Source organism: Podarcis melisellensis (genome assembly GCF_964234715.1).
Source record: "Podarcis melisellensis genome assembly, chromosome: 1".
NCBI lineage: Eukaryota > Metazoa > Chordata > Lepidosauria > Squamata > Lacertidae > Podarcis > Podarcis melisellensis.
The window spans coordinates 8,901,559-8,921,348 of NC_138528.1; the positions used below are offsets into that span (position 1 = coordinate 8,901,559).

A 19,790-nucleotide genomic window follows, 5' to 3' on the forward strand; every position below is an offset into this window, starting at 1 on the left:
TGTTTAGGAGGGGAATGGCAGTTTCTGTAATCCTCCTCTGGTTTTGCCTGGACACATTTATGAAATCATTGCAGTATCTGGGCTAGGATGGATAGATAATCTTTGTGTGCCCCCTCTGCACAAGAGGTCTGGAGGGTGGCAACACAAGAACAGGCCTTTTCTACAGTTCCTCCCCATTTGTGGAATGCTCTCCCTCTTGAAGTCCGTCTGGTGCCTTCATTGTACAGTGGTACCTCGGGTTAAGTACTTAATTCATTCCGGAAGTTCGTCCTTAACCTGAAACTGTTCTTAACCTGAAGCACTACTTTAGCTAATGGGGCCTCCCGCTGCCGCCACGCTGCCAGAGCACGATTTCTGTTCTCATCCTGAAGCAAAGTTCTTAACCTGAAGCACAATTTCTGGGTAAGCGGAGTCTGTAACCTGAAGCGTATGTAACCCGAGTACCACTGTATATTCTTAGGCGCCGGACAAAAATGTTCCTCTTTTGGGGCCGATCAATATTCCACAGCGGCCGCCAAGACCATATAACACCAGTCCTGAAAGACCTTCATTGGCTCCCAGTACATTTCTGAGCACAATTCAAAGTGTTGGTGCTGACCTTTAAAGCCCTAAATGGCCTCGGTCCAGTATACCCGAAGGAGCGTCTCCACCCCCATTGTTCTGCCCGGACACTGAGATCCAGCTCCGAGGGCCTTCTGGCGGTTCCCTCACTGCGAGAAGCCAAGTTACAGGGAACCAGGCAGAGGGCCTTCTCGGTAGTGGCACCCACCCTGTGGAACGCCCTCCCACCAGATGTCAAAGAGATAAACAACTACCTGACATTTAGAAGACATCTGCAGGCAGCCCTGTTCAGGGAAGTTTTTAATACATGACATTTTAATGTATTTTTAATCTTTTTTGGAAGCCGCCCAGAGTGGCTGGAGAAACCCAGCCAGATGGGCAGGGTACAAATAATAATTTATTATTATTATTATTATTATTATTATTATTATTATTATTAGTCTTTTAGCAGAGGTTGGCTGGCCATTGGCCGTGGATGCTTGAGTTTAGATTCCTGCATTGCAGGGGGTTGGACTAGAGGACCCTTGGGATCCCTTCCAGTTCTATGAGTCTACCCCAAGGGAGAGGGCAGGAGGTAGGAAGAACGTATTTCTGCATTTTTCTCCCACTTAAAAAAGCTGTCGTACTGTCCTGCCCCCCAGTTTGTGATGCTGAGGTTAAATCAGGGAGCCGGCAACGTTTTCCAGTGGGTGTGCAACTTTCTCCCCTCCTGTCAAACAACCGGCAAATGAATGAATCTTATCTTCCCCATGCCGCCTGTTAAGACATCTGGACAGCAGATTTTGAGGAGGGAAACATCTGCATGCCAAATACTTGCAGATGTATGGTGCACTGTCAACAGTCTGTGTGTAACGCACACTTTCAGGCTGCCCAAGCGAGATCAGGATAGGGCAAATGATGCTTCCGTCTCCCATGTTTCCAGGAAGAATCGCTTTGCCTTTTCAGGGCTAGGTCTGGGCCCTGCTCTGAGAGAGACAAAAAACTGTCACGTGGCACTGCTGATCAGTTTCCCCAAACACAGGCTTTCAAGAGCTTCTGTCAGTCTTGCACTAACACCAGCTATTCCCCACTAGGGCTGGGCGATATCTGGTTTTCAACATCACAATATATCTGTCAGTAGTTCAGCCTACACTTGAGTAGGACCCTGGCAGAGACACATGCCTGACTGGCATGTTCCCTCCCTCCTGGTCGATCGTTTGGGAGCTTCAAAAGCTTTCTTCTGCCCGAACATCACAGCAACCAATTCCAACCGACACCGGCACACTTAGGGATCCGCAGAGTTTGCGCATCATGCGTGATAGACCAAAGCAACTCAGCATTTTGGCTAATCTACTTTCTTTACATATTAATACACACGGAGTACTGCGACATGGTGCCCTCTCTCTCTAGCATCAGACAGCAAAGAGAAAAAAACAAAGGACAATAGTCCCACTTCACGGAACACAGTCTCCATCACATCCCACTCTGTGGAGTCAAAACATACACCGTCATGTGATAGACAAAAATCCCATGACTGCAATCATGAAGCAGGAATTCTAACAGTGTCACCAGCTAAACATCGCAATATACTGATATATCACGATGTCTGAAATAAGGATGGAGCTATGCAGAGTCATTTCCTGGCTTCACGGTTTTCCCCATTGTTATTTTTGCACAGCACACGGAAACACATCATGATTCACGATATATTGCCAGGTCAACAATTATGAAACCGATATAACAATATGGACTTCAAACCATATCGCCCAGCCCTGTTCCCCAGTCCTTCCGGCTGTCACCTACCTAGTCACAGATGAATGGGACCTACTGAGACTAAGGGTGCCTTCCCCACCAGTCCTGGACTGGTAAAACCATGGCTGAAGAGGCCCCCCCCAAGACTGGTCCCCAGTTTGCAGCAGACGGCTGGCATTTGTTCCTAGGCAGCACTTCACTTATTCCAACGTATAAATATTGGATTAAACCTCCTACTTGGCTGCTCAAAACAAATATTCACAATTCGCACATCTTGAGCAATTCAAGATGCCTGCCAGCAAAGTAGATTTTCTTTTTGGGGTGTTTTAAGAAATGTGCCAAAATCAATTTCTTTGCCATTTGAAGCAGGACGCCTTTGGATTTTTTCTTTTCTTCCCGGAGCAACCAAAGGAAAGGATAAAATGTTTCCTGGGCTATCAGGAATGCAAATTTAATATTTAAGGGGTGGAGATATGTTTTTGCCTCCCATGTACAGAGTCTTGCATGTGAGGAAGCAGATTTTTGAAGCACCCCTGAGAGATGCCCAAAGGCTGGTGGGGCAGTTGGGTGGAGGAATGGCTGCTTTTGCCCTAGTCATCAAGTGTTGTTATTTTTATATAAATTTATTTATTTGGTTTCTAGATTAGAATTCTACAATCACATATCCAATGAACAGGGACGCGGGTGGCGCTGTGGGTTAAACCACAGAGCCTAGGACTTGCTGATCAGAAGAACAGCAGTTCGAATCCCCGCGACAGGGTGAGCTCCCGTTGCTCGGTCCCTGCTCCTGCCAACCTAGCAGTTCGAAAGCACGTCAGAGTGCAAGTAGATAAATAGGTACCACTCCAGTGGGAAGGTAGATGGTGTTTCCATGCGCTGTTCTGGTTCGCCAGAAGCAGCTTAGTCATGCTGGCCACATGACCCGGAAGCTGTACGCCGGCTCCCTCAGCCAATAAAGCGAGATGAGCGCCACAACCCCAGAATTGTCCGCGACTGGACCTAATGGTCAGGGGTCCCTTTACCTTTACTTTATCCAATGAACAACATAGAAACAAGATTCCAGAGAATCTCCTGGACTTCCTTCTTCCCCTTTGTGGGTCCTATTTTTAATCATTTCCTCCTGCATCTTTTATAATACTCCAAATCTCTCCATTATATTCACAATTCACCATTAAACTACAAGTGTTATTCCAATCCTAATGATTTTAACTGCTCACAATGATTTTTAAGATAAGTTATACATTTTCCCCATTCCTTATTAACATTTTGGCCTTCCTGATTTCTGATTCTTCCAGTCATTTTAGCCATTTCGGCATAATCCATCAACTTCATCTGCCATTCTTCTCTGGTAGGGACTTGATCGTCTTTCCATCTCTGAGCCAATAGCATCCGTGCAGCCGTGGCCGCATACATAAATAGTATTTTCTGCTCCCTTGGGATTACGGCACCTAGAATTCCTAAAAGGAAGGCTTCGGGTTTTTTAAAGTAAAGGTTATTTTAAACATTTTTTTCAACTCATTATATATCATTCCCCAAAATTCTTTTACTACCTTACATTTCCACCACATATGATAAAAGGTGTCTTCTTTTTCCTTACATTTCCAGCAAACATTTGACCCTCATCATATGCTATTAACTGGGGGAGTTTGCCGCCTCCAGATCTGGGGCTGCCCTCTTACTCAGACGGCTATCGGAAAGGATTTGATAAATTAACAGAGAATCTGTTTCTTGATGGCTGCTTGCCAAACAACACCTTTTTGTGTTTGGAGGCAGTGCTGGCGATCAGATTTTGAGGGCCCTGCAAAACTGAGAAAGGTTTTATCCTGTTGGAGTGATTGGCCCTCCTGCTGCCTTGATGCATTTTGATGGAAGGGAAATGTTGAAATGGATGAAGAAAATAACTTAATGTGGTAAATGCAAGTGGTGTTGGGGGGTGAGTGTTCAGACCCCTGGGCTCTCACTTGTGGGGTGCCTCAGGGTTCCATCCTCTCCCCCATGCTTTTTAATATCTATATGAAGCCGCTGGGAGAGAACATCAGGGAGTATGGGCTGGGTGTTCATCAGTATGCAGATGACACCCAGCTGTATCAGAACCAGTGGTGAAGGTCCTATGTGAGTGCCTGGAGGCGGTTGGAGGATGGATGGTGGCTAACAGATTGAGGTTCAGTCCTGACAAGACAGAAGTACTGTTTTGGGGGGACAGGAGATGGGCGGGTGTGGAGGACTCTCTGGTCCTGAATGGGGTAACTGTGCCCCTGAAGGACCAGGTGCGCAGCCTGGGAGTCATTTTGGACTCACAGCTGCCCATGGAGGCACAGGCCAAATCTGTATCCAGGGCAGCTGTTTACCAGCTCCACCTGGTACGCAGGCTGAGACCCTACCTGCCTGCAGACTGTCTCGCCAGAGTGGTGCATGCTCTAGTTATCTCCTGCCTGTACTACTGCAATGCGCTCTACGTGGGGCTACCTTTGAAGGTGACCCGGAAACTGCAATTAATCCAGAATGCGACAGCTAGACTGGTGACTGGGAGTGGCTGCCGGGACCACATAACTGCGGTCCTGAGAGATCTGCATTGGCTCCCAGTACGTTTCCGAGCACAATTCAAAGTGTTGGTGCTGACCTTTAAAGCCCTAAACGGCCTCGGTCCTGTATACCTGAAGGAGCGTCTCTACCCCCATTGTTCAGCCTGGACACTGAGGTCCAGCTCCGAGGGCCTTCTGGCGGTTCCCTCATTGCAAGAAGTGAGATTACAGGGAACCAGACAGAGGGCCTTCTCGGTAGTGGCGCCCACCCTGTGGAACACCCTCCCTTCAGATGTGAAGGAAATAAGCAGCTATCCTATCTTTAAAAGACACCTGAAGGCAGCCCTGTTTAGGGAAGTTTTTAATATTTAACGCTGTGTTGTTTTTAACACTCAATTGGGAGCCGCCCAGAGTGGCTGGGGAAAGTCAGCCAGATGGGCAGGGTATAAATAATAAATTATTATTATTATTAATCATTTGCACGACACTTGTGGACTAATAAATGCAATAGTGAATACTGCTGGGATTCGCTTGTGTGACTACCATTTCTGATCTCTGATGAACGTGTGCTTTGTGGCCATTTCCGCTCCAGTCTCCCTTTCTGATGGAATTGCTTGGCACGCCTATCAGCGAGTAATCACAGGTTGCTTTCTTCCATTTGGGATTAGGAAACTGTGCCTTGTGATCCCCTGTTTGTGAGCAGATTGAGTACTCCAGGGGAGTGACGAATTTCCTTTCCCTTGGAAGGAAGCGCAGAGGTCTCTGGGTGCCTCGGCAAGTCTAGGGGCACGACCCCCTTCTGCCTCTTCCGCCGAGACACTGCAGCAGAACTGACCTTGGGCTTTCGCCCTCCCCGTTCTGTCTACGTAGCATCTTCACAAAAATAACCAGGTTAGAAATAGTGCTCGCGTCTGCCTGTTCTGTTTATTAGGTGCAAGACACAGACTTTTGGAAAACTGTAATTAATCAATTCATCCTTTAAAGCCCCCCTACCTTAAAAAAAACAAAGAAACAAAAATTTATTGGTTTTGAAACAAATACAAGAACCATTAAACACTTATCCAGCGGCACATTTGTGTGAACGGTCAAAATCAAGACTTTGTTATACCAACTACTCAATTTTCTCAGTGAAGAGGTTAAATAATAGGTTTGAATATTGAATGTGTATGTAAGCTTATGTCTAAAGTCAGTGGACAGACCTTTTTTTCTTTGACGCTTTTACAGCATTGGTGGGATCTTCCTGCTTATGACATCTGCCCTGTAAAAGCAGGCTTCGTTTAAGCACCCTTCACGGAAACTAGCTGTAAATTAGAAGATGCAACTGCTTGGCCTGTTTTACTGGTGGTCCCATGTTCTCTCCCCAGCCAGCGCTGCAGCTGTTTCAGGTTTCTCGGGGAAGCGTACGAGAGAATCTGTGGGTGGGTTGCAAGTTTACGCTTGAGCTGCCAAGTGGAGAGATGGAATCACTCTACCTTCCCAGGAGCAAGTTGGACCAAGATGGGGCGAAACCAAAACAGCGAGTCGTAATCTTGCTGGTTTGAGGTGGAGCTGCGAAAGCCGGTTTTCATTTGGGATTCTGGTGTCTGTGAAGGGCTGAGACAATCAGCTGCCCACTTCTGACAGGATAACGCCTTACGATAGAGATAAGCAACTGACAGCCAGGGAGCAGGGAGAGGGAGGGAGTCAGGTCTTCTGTGGGCTTCCCGTCTGGCCTCCAATTAACTCCCTCACCTCTGTTCATAAACTTCCAGCCACTTTCTCCCAAACTCAGACATTGGGTGGGGCATGGAAACATAGAATTATAGAGCTGGAAGGGACCCTGAGGGTTATCTAGTCCAACAGATAAGACAGGAATCTCAACTAAAACATCCTTGACAGGTAGCCATCCAACCTCTGCTTTAAAACCTCCAATTATGGAGAGTCCATCACCTCCCGAGGGAGTCTCTTCCATCATCGAACTGCTCTCACCGTTGGAAAGTTTTTCCTGATGGTTAGTTGGAATCTCCTTTCTTGTGAATTGAAGTCATGGGTTCGAGTCCTACCCTCCAGAGCAGGAGAAAACAAGCTTGCTGCGTCCTCCATGGGACAGCCCTTAAGATATTTGAAGATGGCTGTCCTATCTCCTCTCAGTCTCCTCTTTTCCAGATTAAACACCCCCATCTTCTTCAACTTTCCTCCTAGGGCTTGGTTTCCAGACCCTTGATCATCTTGGTTGCCTTCTTCTTCACCTGTTCCGAGTTACCAATATCCTCCTTAAATTGTGGTCCTCTAGAAGTGGTTGGACTTTGACTCCCTTCAGCCTCAGTCAATGTGGCCAGTGGTCAGGGATGATGGGAGTTGTAGTCCAGCTACGCCTGGAGGGCTACAGGCTCCCCACCCCAAAAGGGCTCCTCTAATTATTTCCTTCCTAGCATAAAACAGCATCCCAGGCCTTGGCCAGGTTCACCTCTGCTGATTCCCACAGAGGAACCCTTGGGTACGGGCATCCATGGTGCATCGTAAGGGCACTGCTGCGCCAAAGCAGAGCGGGAAGGTGGCCAAGATCCCGTTGCCTCTGTCTCAGCTGGTATGGGAGTGAGTCAGAGGTGACCCTTCAGGTGTTGCTCGATTCAAAACATCATCCCTTTGAAAAGATAGTAACAAAACCAGCTGTGCTCATCAAGGCTCAGGCTGTATTTATGGGGTGACAGCGTTACTGAGCAATAGTAACCGTGCAGTGTTAATATGAGAGCCATGCTATAGGTTAAAGAGGAGAAATGAGCAGATTGGACCCACCAGTTGTACATGTTGGACAGAGGCGATGTGAGATCCCGGGTGGGGTGGATGTCTAGCTCTTGCCATTTACTCACCAATAGGTGGACTAGATTAACCTCAGGGGCCCTTCCAATTCTGCAAATCTAGGATTCTGTAAGCTCTGTGTGTCATTAGTACCTCTTTACAACCATAATGAGTGCTTTAAAGATTTCCCAAAGCTGAGCTACAGAACAGATGAATAGATTTTATGTTGTTGGGCTCTTTCCTGCATAGCAGCTTTGAAACCATTTCAATCACATTCATATGAATATTGTACTGATGGGAGCGATTTGGGAGCAGCTTAAACTTTCCATCTTCTTTCCTGGATATGTGAGAAAATGTTGGGCAGGCATCTGTTGAAGTTTTGGGTACTGGGCATCCTGACTCCAGGCAGGAGGTGGTTGAACCAGGTGAGGCACCGAATCCGTTCAACCTCTCTAATTATGGGAATAATTAATCCAACAAGGAGAGTTAAATCAGATTTGGTCTCTGCCGTTTCCGAGGTTTTGAGAAGTGTCCAGTGTCTGTGGCAGTGTATCCAGCGGTGGGAACCAGAGAAATTGGCTTTTCTTTCAATTCCCATCCCGGAGCATGAAATGCTTGTTTCTCAGCTCAGACAATGCCTTTCTTTGTTCTAGGTATCTAAACCACGTCCGAGCCGCCTCCCCCCAAGATCTCGCTGGTGGCTACACTTCCTCCCTTGCCTGTCATCGAGCCCTTCAAGATGCCTTCAGTGGGCTATTTTGGCATCCTGGCTAGGTTGGGAGTAACAGACACTGGAGCGGAGCGAGCAAAGCAAAAAACCTCAGGTGAAAATTGCTGCCGTCTGCACCCTGGCCGGGCTGCCGTCTGTCTTTCCTTCCTTTTTTGTGTGTGAAGCCAGCTGCACTTAAATATTAAAACATGCTGTACAGAAACTTTCTTTTTAAAATGGTGGTCATGTTTCTTCTTCTCTGGTGGAATGAGAGTAAGGGTGGGAAAGGCTCTAGTCGCTTTGCTTCTAGAGGCTATTGGAAGAGATAATGATTTTGTTTTGTATGTTTTGAGGTTTCAAAACCAGACTTGTAAAAGATTTTTAAAATAAAGTCAGATTGTTGTGATTAAATTCTGCAGATTCTGCCAGTGTACTTCAGGCTTTTATTTGCACAAGCACTGAAATGCTACTTTTATATATTGTAGCTCTGCAGTAAGAGCAAAGTTCTTTCATCTCATAAAACTGGCTTCTCCTAATGCAAGCAAATGGGGGTTTCCTTCCTTGAAGTACGATACAAGAACCGGATATGGGACTGATTTCTAATTCATTCTACTTTGCATTCTGAATTATGTAAGTTAGAATGATTGTGCCGCAGAATGCAGCAGCTCTATTAAGAATGTCTCATCTTTCTTGCTGTAGAATAAAATTGCAAGGGTGCCATCATGCTGCAGTTTGCATGGCTGATTTATGATATATTGCCTATATGACAGAACAGTAGTGGAGGCAGGCAAGCCACAGAGGAACAGACAGGACAGGACAGCTCCTTTGCCACCATCACGCTCATGTCAGTGCCACTGTTGTGGCCTTAGCAGCATACAAGTACGTTGGAAAACACAACTAAGATTGTCATCAGTATCACTTGATACCCTTGCTCTCATTTTGAAAATTTATCTATCCATATTCTTCAAATAATAAAAATATTTTGATACTGTATTATACTATACTATGCTGAATGTTTAAATGTTTGTCCTTGAATCTTCCTGCATACCTGCCTTCCTCCCCTGTCATACCAGTGTGCCGCACCACACCTTTTGAGAACCACTGATTTAGACAGTAATTTGGAGAGTTGCTAGTGCTTCGTATCTAAGCCTAATGCCTGAATTCATGGCAGTTGCAGCTTCTGGATTTGCAACCCAGTCTCTTAGCCACAACCCCATACCACTAAATATGCTAATTTTCATTCATTGGAATGATGCATAGTGTCAGAAGGACAAGCATCGAAAAGATTCTCTCCCTTTCCTCTCAACAGAACAGAAAAGCTATTCAGAATCTGCAGCTTGCATCATAACCTCATAATTGTACCAGTTGTTTTTTTCTCCCAGGGAATACAATAAATTGCTACTCAGCCACTCCAAGGCCTGTTTGGAAAGTTCTTGCTTCTTCACAAACAGCAAAGCAGCTGCTTGATTGGTTTTATTATCTTGTACATTGCTTTGAAATTGATGAAAATATAAAATAAATGAAATAAATAAATAAATTTAATGATGACAATGTGTTACTTTGGACAGCAGTGCAAGCAGCACCTAAATGTGCCTCTGGACATTTCTCAGGCAAGACAGATTGGTGTAGATAAGCACTGTGTTCAGAATGACTGCTGATTATAATTTGGGATGATGTTGTTTATTTATTTAAATGACTTTTACAGCCTGCTTTCTCCCCACAAAAACCTCAAAAGTGGCTTGCTCAGAAATAAAATTCACTAATCTAGCTATATTTAAAATATAAAGCACAGCAGCATTAATATCAAAATTTAAAAATAATTTCACAGTGCTCTCTGAAACAAAATAAAAAGGGGGTGGGGAGAGAGAGATACTTTCAGCATCCATCTAAAGATGGGAAGGGAAAGATTTGGATAAATTCCCCAGAGAAAATTCCAGTGTTATAGTGCCACTGTCAACCAGGTTCTGTTGCTAGTACCCAGCTATCAAATATCTGCTAACAACAGGCTAAAGAGCAGGTCCTCTGATGCCAAGCTGAAGACCCAGGCAGGTCCATATAGTTCAAGGTGGTCCTTTAAAAAATCTGGTTCTGGGTCATTAGAGGGCTTTAAAGGCTTACAGCAGCACTTCCACACTGTGTGTGTTGCGGAGAGAACCAGTTGGCTTGGGTAGGTCTGGGTTGCAGAAGTAGACCCAGAATGTGTTTCTGTCATGATTCAAACATGGGCAGGGCTGGAATCCGGAGTCAGCTTTAGCTGCACTCTTTCTGCAGTCTGTATCCCAGCTAGGAGCCCACTGCCAATTCCTGATGCTCCCTTGACCTGCTGCTGTCGCCACCTTTTTGTCACCTGCTCATCTAGCATGAACACAGTGATGGCCTGGGTTTCATCTCATTAAGAGAACCTGCGCAGGAGGTGGTCAGTCTAAAAACATGTTCATCTGTTTATTCAATTTAGACCCTGCCTTTCCTCCCGAAGCAGCCCAGGGGCAGGAACAGGTGTTGTTTCAAGGCTACCAAAGACACAGACTGTTTCACCTGGTTCCTTTAACCTCTCACATCAGTTTCTCATTGGCTGGGGAATGACCACACACAACCTAAACAGAAGATGCTACCAAGTGTGGCAAAATAAACATTTAATATTCTTTTTTTTTTTAAAAAAAGTACCCCATCCAACTGTTACAGAATTAAAAAGAAGCAAAGATGATCAGGGCATAATCAGCACAGCAGCTGTTAATACCATTTTTCAGAGGCTGTCCTTACAAGTCCTGATGAACAAATGCAATCTGCTTGCTCCCTTGAACGATGGGAGTTAAAAGTTCTGCATAGACATCATTTCTGGAATGGTACCCACGAAGTCTCCTAGACCATCAGGTTATTTTTTTCTTCAAGGGGCTCTTCATTTGGACGCAGGCGTTTAGATGCTGGTTCCTGGGGATTATCTGCACCTACAAGTAAAAGATGACAGACTATCTGAATCAATATGGATCTGGAGGCATGTGTGGATTTCTAGCAGTTTAGGGGGAGACCCTTAAGTTTTTCTCCCAGTCCCCTGCCACACAGCAGCCCCCTGACTTTCATGCAAGTGCCAGTGGCCTGCCTGTGGCTGGGCAGTTTTGTTGGCATCACAAAACACGTCTGAAAGTGGGTTTGATGTGGCATTAAAAGCAGCCCAGTTCTGTGTGTGGCAGTGGATACACAGCTACAGCAGGCTGTGTGATGATGTAGGCAGCACAGTCAAGAGGCTGCCTGGAGGTGGGGAAGGGTCCTAAAAAAGGAAGCTGGAGGGGAGGGAGCAGGAACCAGGGAGCAAAATTAAAACCACACTTTCAAACTTGTCTCACGTAAAGCGGCTGTGGAGACAGGAGGGGCAGGTGAGGTACAATAAAGGGACCCTGGGACAGGATGTAGAGGAATTGAAGCTCTGCCTCCATTCCCACCACAGCCTTTCTTGCTGCTCGTGAAGCTCAGGAACCCTCTGCGGTAGCAGAACTCAATGGGAGGCAATGGGCCTGCAGTTGGAAAGCGACCACCAGTGACACCTCAATGCACACCTGCAAAGCTCTTAGGATTTGGGGTCGTCTGCAGCACAAAACTTGAGCAGGAACAAAGCAAAAGGATTTTACTAAGCATCCGAGGCACTGACAACACACTTGCAACTTGCCCCAAGACATGCAGCCACATCACAGGTTGTGAACTTCCCACAGGGAAAACTGCACATAGGAGGTCATGCGTGCATACACACACACACACACACATTTGTTTCCCTATGTATTCATGTGCTGAGAAACCAGGACTGGCTGCAGCTTCCCTATGCATGCACAGCAACAAAACAGTTGCATGTGCGCCTGTAACACATTATTTATTTGTGACCTTTATCCTTTTTCCTCCTTAGAAATACATTCCCCCTCGTCCTCCTATCCAGATTAAGGGCCACCATTAGGGCTGGGTGATATATCGATTTATCATCAAAAACCGGTTTGAAGTCCATGTCGTGAAGCCAGCCAATGCTGTTTTTGATTCCTGCAGCCCTGTTAACTCTGCCTGCTCAGCTCTCCTCTGCCTCCTGCAGGGTGCAGCGATCACAAACACAGGCGCCAGCAAAAACCACGATGCAGGAAAAACTGTGAAGCCAGCCAATGCTTCTGCCTATCTCCATCCTTATTTCAGACATCATGATATACCGATATATCACAATGTTTAACTGCTGATATATCACAGTGTTGAAAACCAGGCATCGCCCAGCCCTAATCCCCATTTCAATGTCCAATCTGAGGCAAAGGATTCACAGGGGACCCTAAAAGCTTGCAGTAGTCCTGCCTCTTTCTTTGACTCTCTTACCTTTCAGAGAAGACAGCGGCTTGTACAACACCTTGGATGGGAGGCTGAAGCTGATGCACATCATGTCCTTATTGGGCGCTACGTTCCTCACCAGCTCCACAGAGCAAAGGCCCTCTAAGGAGATTCCCAAGCAGGCTTCGACTCTCTCCTGAACATCTTGCGCAGGGTTGTTGTGCTTGGAAAAGCAGTAGCAGTGCACGGTGGGAAGACTGGTGCTGCCCGGCTCTCCATCCAAGAGGTGCCTGAAGACATCCAAGAATTCAACTGCCATGGCTGGCAAGTTCATGACGATGTGCAGGCAGCTGTTCCGCTCCTTCAAAGAAAGCTGTTTGGTCAGTTCTTCCTTCACCGGCTCCTCCAGGAACTGCCTGCCATCCATGTTGAAGACCTTGACTTTTCTGTCCACTTTGTTTAGCTTACAGTTGTGCTGCAGCCACTTGTACGAGTCAGGGTTGAGGTCGTTTGCAAACACAATGCAGCCCTTCTTCGCTGCAGGAATCGCAAAAGGCCCCACCCCGGCGAAGACATCAAAGAGAAGGTCGCCTGGCTTGAGGAGGCCGACGATGCGCATGTGTTCTGTGCAGAGGCGGGGGTTCCAGTAGACTTTGGAGAAATCAAATTCATACATGATATGGTGCTCCTTAACCTGCAAGAGTTTCAAAATATTGGGATGATCTCTAGCAGGCTAGAATCTCTCTGGTCCAGAATTCCCCAGTACAGTGGTACCTCGGGTTACATACGCTACAGACTCCGCTAACCTCGAAATGTTACTTCGGGTTAAGAACTTTGCTTCAGGATGAGAACAGAAATCATGCTCCGGCGGCGCGGCGGCAGCAGGAGGCCTCATTAGCTAAAGTGGTGCTTCAGGTTAAGAACAGTTTCAGGTTAGGAACGGACCTCAGGAACGAATTAAGTACTTAACCTGAGATACCACTGTAAAGGATGCCTCACACATTTTATTTTGTATTCATGAGCTGCTTTTGAAGATAAAATACATATATGTGCATCACCTTCTATGAATGACATCAAGATCTATCCTATCAAATATCTTTTGCATATGCAAAACCTACTATCAGTGACTGAGAAATGATCATGCCCCTAGCCAAGTGTACTCCATGGGTGAAAGCTGTGATACATGTGGGTGCCATTCAGAAATGGTGCTGTATGTTTGCCTTTTCTAATCAGCAATCAGATCCCAAGTAGAAGACATATCGTAAGTCTTAAATCTGTTCTGCCCCCCCCCCCAATTCTCTAGAACAGATTTGGGGACTGCATGGAAGCCGGTCTTGATGTGCAATTGGACAATAATTTAGCTGAATGCCACCCACAGTTTCTTCAAACTAATGCACAAGGAAGACAATGTTTTCCCAAAGAAGCAAAATCAGCACCTGGTTTCTGAACTGGTTCTAAAATTCAAGAGTTGATTAGCATCTTTGATTCTGTGGTTTAAAAAATAATAATATACGTCTATACATTTGACCACCACTAAGCTACGTTCTTCCTACAAAAGTCTTATGAACAATTGTGATTTCATTTAGGCTAGACTTGGACATCTGGGAACACACAGAGACTGCCAAGTCTATGGAACAGAGAGGAATAAAGAATTAATATGTCAGACTGTATCTTTCTGCAATGTCTGCTATTTGCTTTGTCTGCTTTCTCAATGTTAGATTTTTAATCCCCCATTTTTTTGTTGCAAGAAAATATTATTAAAAATTCCTGGTACCTTTGTGATCATATTGGCCTCCTCTCCAGCTAATACCTCCATTTGAAAATTCCGATAAGCATTATCTATGGTATTGGTTTTATTTACAGCGCAGGTGATTCCTGGATTCTTGTCAAGGATAACTTGACCTGAAAGGCAGAGAAACGGGCTGTGAAATTTGCTTTTCAAAAAAGCAGGCATGTGATTTAAATATCTATAATACAGACTCATAAAGAACATATAATATAAACCCCACTCCATTTACATTAGGCTGTTGCTTAAATTTTTTAGTGAAGAAATGCCGATTGCCCTTGCCAAGGAATGTGTTACAATGCTTGCCCTCCTGTAGCCATTAATGAGTTATCAGTAGGCCTTTACGAATGGGAGAGATCACTTTTGTCTCTCCAGAATTTTTGCGACATTATAGCTTAGATCTAGTCATATCCACACCATGCATTTAAAGTACATTTAAATACATACTTCAGACATACTTAACCCTGCCTCAGAAAGAAACAGCTCAGTGATTTCTTTGGAAATAACCAAACAAGACTTCTCTGATGTAAGTCTTAACCTACCAATTATGTGTTTGTAGGGCAGCTGATGGTCCCTCAGATTCAAGTGAATGATGTGGCCAATTCTGCTGAATGCAGTGGTCACTTCCTGACCTTCAGGAAGCACTGCTTGCAGAATTTCGTCCACCTTGAAATGGTCGTATGTCAGTTCCTGGTTATACTTGACAATCTCAGGGCTAATGTTAAAGCTCTTCAGGATCTGTTGCTCAGATTCGCCCAGGGAACAGCTGTCGGATATGGCATGAGGATCTAACAAAAGAAACTTTCTGCTTTCATCTTCTGGGTCTTCAACAACTCTTTTGAGACCTGGGCGCTTCAACAGCACTCGTTTGAGAGGCTTTTCCAGCTTGCTCAGGAGGTCTTTGTTAACCTTCAGAGCTGGGATCACAACATTCCTTTTGAAAGCAGCTCGGTCAAGGGTGGTCATTCCACGGACCCTGGGATGTGGCGAATGCAGGTCAAGGTCAAATTTCTGCTCAGGTACCTCCGGCATAGTGCACAAACTATTTCTACAAGCGGCTGCAAGATGTCCAGGCAACCTATTAAGAGGCTGACCGCAAAACGTCCAGACTGCTGGAAATGATGTATTTGAGGCAGTTGTTCCAAAATATTTCACTTTCAGGAGGCTAGCAGGCAAGCTGTTTAATCGCCTGAAAATCCTAGAAGGGAAATCATTCACTTTATAGACATTATGTAAGCATTCAATAAAAAAAATAGGGGGGGGGGGGAATGCTACAAATCCACATGTCTGTACAGTTCTCATAAAATCACTAGCACTTGTATGAGATTATTCAAAACTGTCCTACATAACCCAAAGATAACACTGATGCAGCAACGAATTAGAAGCTTGGCAGAGGAAGGAGTTTTGGGCTTGTATCCAAAGTAGTGCTATGTGAACTTTCCTAAGCACAAGGATTCCTACTTGTGCAACAGAATATTTCCCCCATCTCCTCCTGTTTCCCCCCCATATGCCACCTACAACTCTTCTAGGGGTTCCTGCAGCCCTGTGGAGCAAATCTGGTACCCGAGATTTTTGCCCTGTTGTCAATGGCAGAGTGCAATCCTAACTGTGTCTAATCAAAAGTAAGCCCTATTGAAATCAGTTATTCCCAAATAACTGAAGTTAGGACTGCAGCCCTGGCCCTGAAATGTATGCCATAACAGGTGAAGGCCTCACTAAACATGTGCAGAGGATCTTTCCCTCAGCAGCTGAATAACCACATCCTAAGAACCCTTAAGGGGCGCGGGTGGCATTGTGGGTAAAACCACAGTGCCTAGGGCTGGCCGATCGTATGGTCGGTGATTCGAATCGCCGCGGCAGGGTGAGCTCCCGTCTTTCGGTCCCAGCTCCTGCCCACCTAGCAGTTCGAAAGCACCTTTAAAGTGCAAGTAGATAAATAGGTACCGCTTTATAGCGGGAAGGTAAACGGAGTTTCTGTGTGCTGCGCTGGTGCTGGCTCACCAGAGCAGCTTCGTCACGCTGGCCACGTGACCTGGAAGTGTCTGCGGACGGCGCCGGTTCCCGGCCTCTAGAGTGAGATGAGCGCACAACCCTAGAGTCTGTCAAGACTGGCCCGTACAGGCAGGGGTACCTTTACCTTTAAGAACCCTCAGCCTTTCCTTGTACCAAGTAAAGTAAAAGGGTGCCTCTGGTCACAAACACAGGGATCTTTAATTTGGGCAATAGGCCTTCTGGATGGTTAGAATATAAAACTTCCAAATAGCTTTGTGTTTCACCGAGTTTCTTTTTAAATCAAAACTTGATTTAAAGAACACGAGAAGAGCCCTCCTGTATCTGTCCAAAACCACACATCCTTTATCACACAGTGGCCAACCAGATGTTTTTGAGATGCCCACAGATAGGGTGGAAAGGCAAAAGCCCTACCTACTCTGTCCACATCCTGAAACATTCAGATGTGTATATTCACTCAATTCCTACACTAGGCCTCAGGAGTTCTCAAACTGGTTTGTGAACTTCATGCAGGTAGCCCACAGAATGTCTATGGATTTGTGGTTGAAAATGCGGCACATCCACTGCATTAAATATTCACATTGATTTTAATTGTTTTTCTGTTTCTTTTTAAATATATTATATTTCATTGTATTGTAATTCTGTGAAATATTTTGATTGTGTGATTTGGGTTTAATTTGGAGATTGTTTTCCCACACACACAACGGTTCTGTCGCGGATATCTCCTTGAGAAATGAAATGGGGTAGACAGGTATTTTAAGTAAATACTCTTAAGAGAAGATCAGGCGTAGAAAAACAAGTTATGTGAGGAAAAATGGAAACAATTTGGTATGTTTAGCCTGGAGATGAGAAGACTGAGGGAGAATGGGCCAGCACTCTTCAAAAGTTGGCCATATGGGAGAAGGCAAAGAACTTGGGTCACATGCACACCATAGATTTAAAAGACATTTATACCACTTCAACCATCACGGCTTCCTCCCAAAGAATTATGGGAGCCATAGTTTGTTAAGGGTGCTGCATATTGTAGCCGGGGTGGGGGGGGGAATAAACTACAGTTCCCAATATGGCTATATTCTGAAGGCAGCCCTGTATCGGTAAGCTTTTTATGTCTGATGTTTAGCTGTTTCTATTACTACAGTGGTACCTTGGTTCTCAAAGTTAATCCGTTCTGGGAGTCCATTCGACGCCCAAAATCATTGAAAAACTAAGGCATGACCTCTGATTGGCTGCAGGAGCTTCTTGCACTCAAGTGGAAACCGTGTTGGACATTGGCTTCTGAAAAACATTCACAAACCGGAAGACTTAGTTCCGGGTTTGCAGTGTTTGGGAGCCGATTTGTTTGACAACTAAGCCATTTGAGAACCAAGGTACCACTGTATTCTGTTTATTTTTATTCTGTTGGAAGCCAACCATAGGGATATAAGCAATATATTATTATTACAGTGGTACCTCGGGTTACATACGCTTCAGGTTACAGACCCAGAAATATTAACTCGGGTTAAGAACTTTGCTTCAGGATGAGAACAGAAGTTGTGCAGTAGCGGTGCGGCGGCAGCAGGAGGCCCCATTAGCTAAAGTGGTTCTTCAGGTTAAGAACAGTTTCAGGTTAAGAACAGACCTCCAGAACAAATTAAGTTCTTAACCCGAGGTACCACTGTATTATTATTATTATTCCTCCAGGATCGAAGGAAGTATGATTCTGAACACTAGTTGCTGACAATGTCAGGTGGGGAGTGTGTTGTCTCACTCAGGTCCCACATTCTGGCTTTTCACAGGGATCTGGTTGGCCATTTTTTTGAGAACATGGATGCTGGACCTAGATGGGCTTTTGGTCTGATCCAGAAGGGCTCTTCTTTTCTTCTTACCTTAAGTTGCAGAAGGATAATATCTTTTTGCCTGAACATTACATGAAATACCTTGAGAGCAATAGCAAGTTATGGCAATGCAGCCAATTCAGCCTAGAAGGTCGCTGGGCTTCTCCCTGGTTTGGGATCTTCAACCAATGTTTAATTTTTTTGTATTAATATTATATTTTGACAATATGTAGCAAAAACCATTATACACCATAATGTGCAATCCAGTCAGATGGGTGGGGTAATAATAATAATAATAATATCATCTTTGCTTCTCATGCAAAAAAAGTGTAATAAAAAGAGGAAAAAGCAGAAAACAAAAATAAAACAAGGACCTATTAAATGGGGGAACATAACAGCCAAAGTCAATTTAGGTTGCCTTGGGCGAGATAAAGTGACAAAACACATTTAATAAATAATAATAGTGACAACTGTTCTGGAGGCTAGCACCTGAACTAACAGATTCAAGTTAAAATAAATGAGATTCTGACTAAACATCAGGAAGAACTTTCTGATGGTAAGAGCTCCTTCAGGCAATCTCCTTCCTTGGAAGTTTTCAAACAGAGCTCAGGTGGAGCATCTGCCACGGATAATCTAGTTGAGATTCCTTCATTGCTGGGGGTTGGACTAGATGTCCCTCGGGGTCCCTTCCAACTCTGCGAATCTATGAACTCTGTGTGTCATTAATAAATCTTTGCAACCATAACCAGTGCTCTCTAAAACAGCGTTTCCCAACCTTGGGCCGCCAGCTGTTTTTGGACTACAACTCCCATCATCCTTAGCTAGCAAGACCAGTGGTCAGGGATGATGGGAATTGTAGTCCGAAAACAGCTGGAAGCCCAAGGTTGGGAAACACTGCTCTAAAAGATATCCCAACGCCTCTTCACTACACCACAGATCAGGGTTTCCCAAACTTGAGGCTCCAGCTTCTTGTTGGTTTTTTGGACTACAACTCCCATCATCCTTAGCCAGCAGGACCAGTAAGCCAGGGACGATGGGAATGGTAGTCCAAACAAAAAAGACAACCCCAGTTTGGGGAAACCCTGCAGTAGGCGATGAGATTAAGGCCTGCTAGGGGTGTTCTGCGCGGAGCAGAGGCCTAGCTGGCCTACAAGAAGAAAGGCCCTCCTTCCTCCACGCTGCAGGGACGCGTGCCTCTGAGCGCGCGCAGAGTGCATTTGCCTAGTCAGACGAGGGAAGGAAGAAATAAAAATGATATTTATACGCCGGTCCCTCTGGCTGGATTCCCGCAGCGGCCTCCATAAAAACAATAAAAAGTCAAGCATTAAAACCAAGCCCATAACGGCTCCCCACACCCCCCCTCAGAAGCGGCGGGGAGCCCCCAGCCCCTCATTTTTTTCAAAACGGGGCGCCTCACCTCATGCCGGCCCCTCGCCGCGCCGCATTTCCCCTCAGCTCGCCGAGGCCCAGCCTCCCCGCCCAAGCGCCGCCCTCGAGTAGCGCGCCCCGCCCTGTTTCCTCTCAGCGCCCGCCGGCTCCTCCCCGGCCCCGAGGACGGGGCTTCGGTCGGCCTCCCGCCGCTCTTGGGA

The 19,790-nt window shown here is 45.6% G+C and overlaps 2 protein-coding genes across 3 annotated transcripts in view; one reads left to right on the forward strand and one right to left on the reverse strand.

Moving 5' to 3' along the window:
• Positions 1–8,712, forward strand: part of MNAT1 (MNAT1 component of CDK activating kinase) — a 138,924-nt gene extending 130,212 nt beyond the window's left edge. Inside the window, exon 8 of the mRNA XM_081914914.1 lies at positions 8,246–8,712. Coding sequence (XP_081771040.1) covers positions 8,246–8,366 — 121 coding nt within the window. The 3' untranslated portion in view covers positions 8,367–8,712. The remainder of the gene's footprint in view (positions 1–8,245) is intronic.
• Positions 8,713–10,917: 2,205 nt separating this feature from the next.
• On the reverse strand, positions 10,918–19,757 carry TRMT5 (tRNA methyltransferase 5). Of its 2 annotated transcripts, none has more exons than XM_081912666.1 (5): positions 19,619–19,757; positions 14,920–15,575; positions 14,366–14,493; positions 12,640–13,285; positions 10,918–11,246 (listed from the first exon to the last, which is right to left on the reverse strand). In XM_081912666.1, the coding sequence occupies exons 1-5, from the start codon at positions 19,621–19,623 to the stop codon at positions 11,161–11,163; spliced, it is 1,521 nt and encodes a 506-aa protein (XP_081768792.1). In that variant the 5' UTR covers positions 19,624–19,757; the 3' UTR covers positions 10,918–11,160. The 2 variants fall into 2 exon arrangements, with proteins under 2 accessions (XP_081768792.1, XP_081768793.1); XM_081912667.1 differs by lacking the exon at positions 19,619–19,757 and adding an exon at positions 18,253–18,375.
• Positions 19,758–19,790: the final 33 nt, after the last annotated feature.

Coding starts and splice junctions, on each gene's coding strand:
- TRMT5 (XM_081912666.1), bottom strand. Junction 14,494..14,919: donor GCCCTACAAACACATAATTG/GTAGGTTAAGAC, acceptor TCTGCCTTTCAG/GTCAAGTTATCCTTGACAAG. Junction 13,286..14,365: donor AGGCCAATATGATCACAAAG/GTACCAGGAATT, acceptor AAACTCTTGCAG/GTTAAGGAGCACCATATCAT.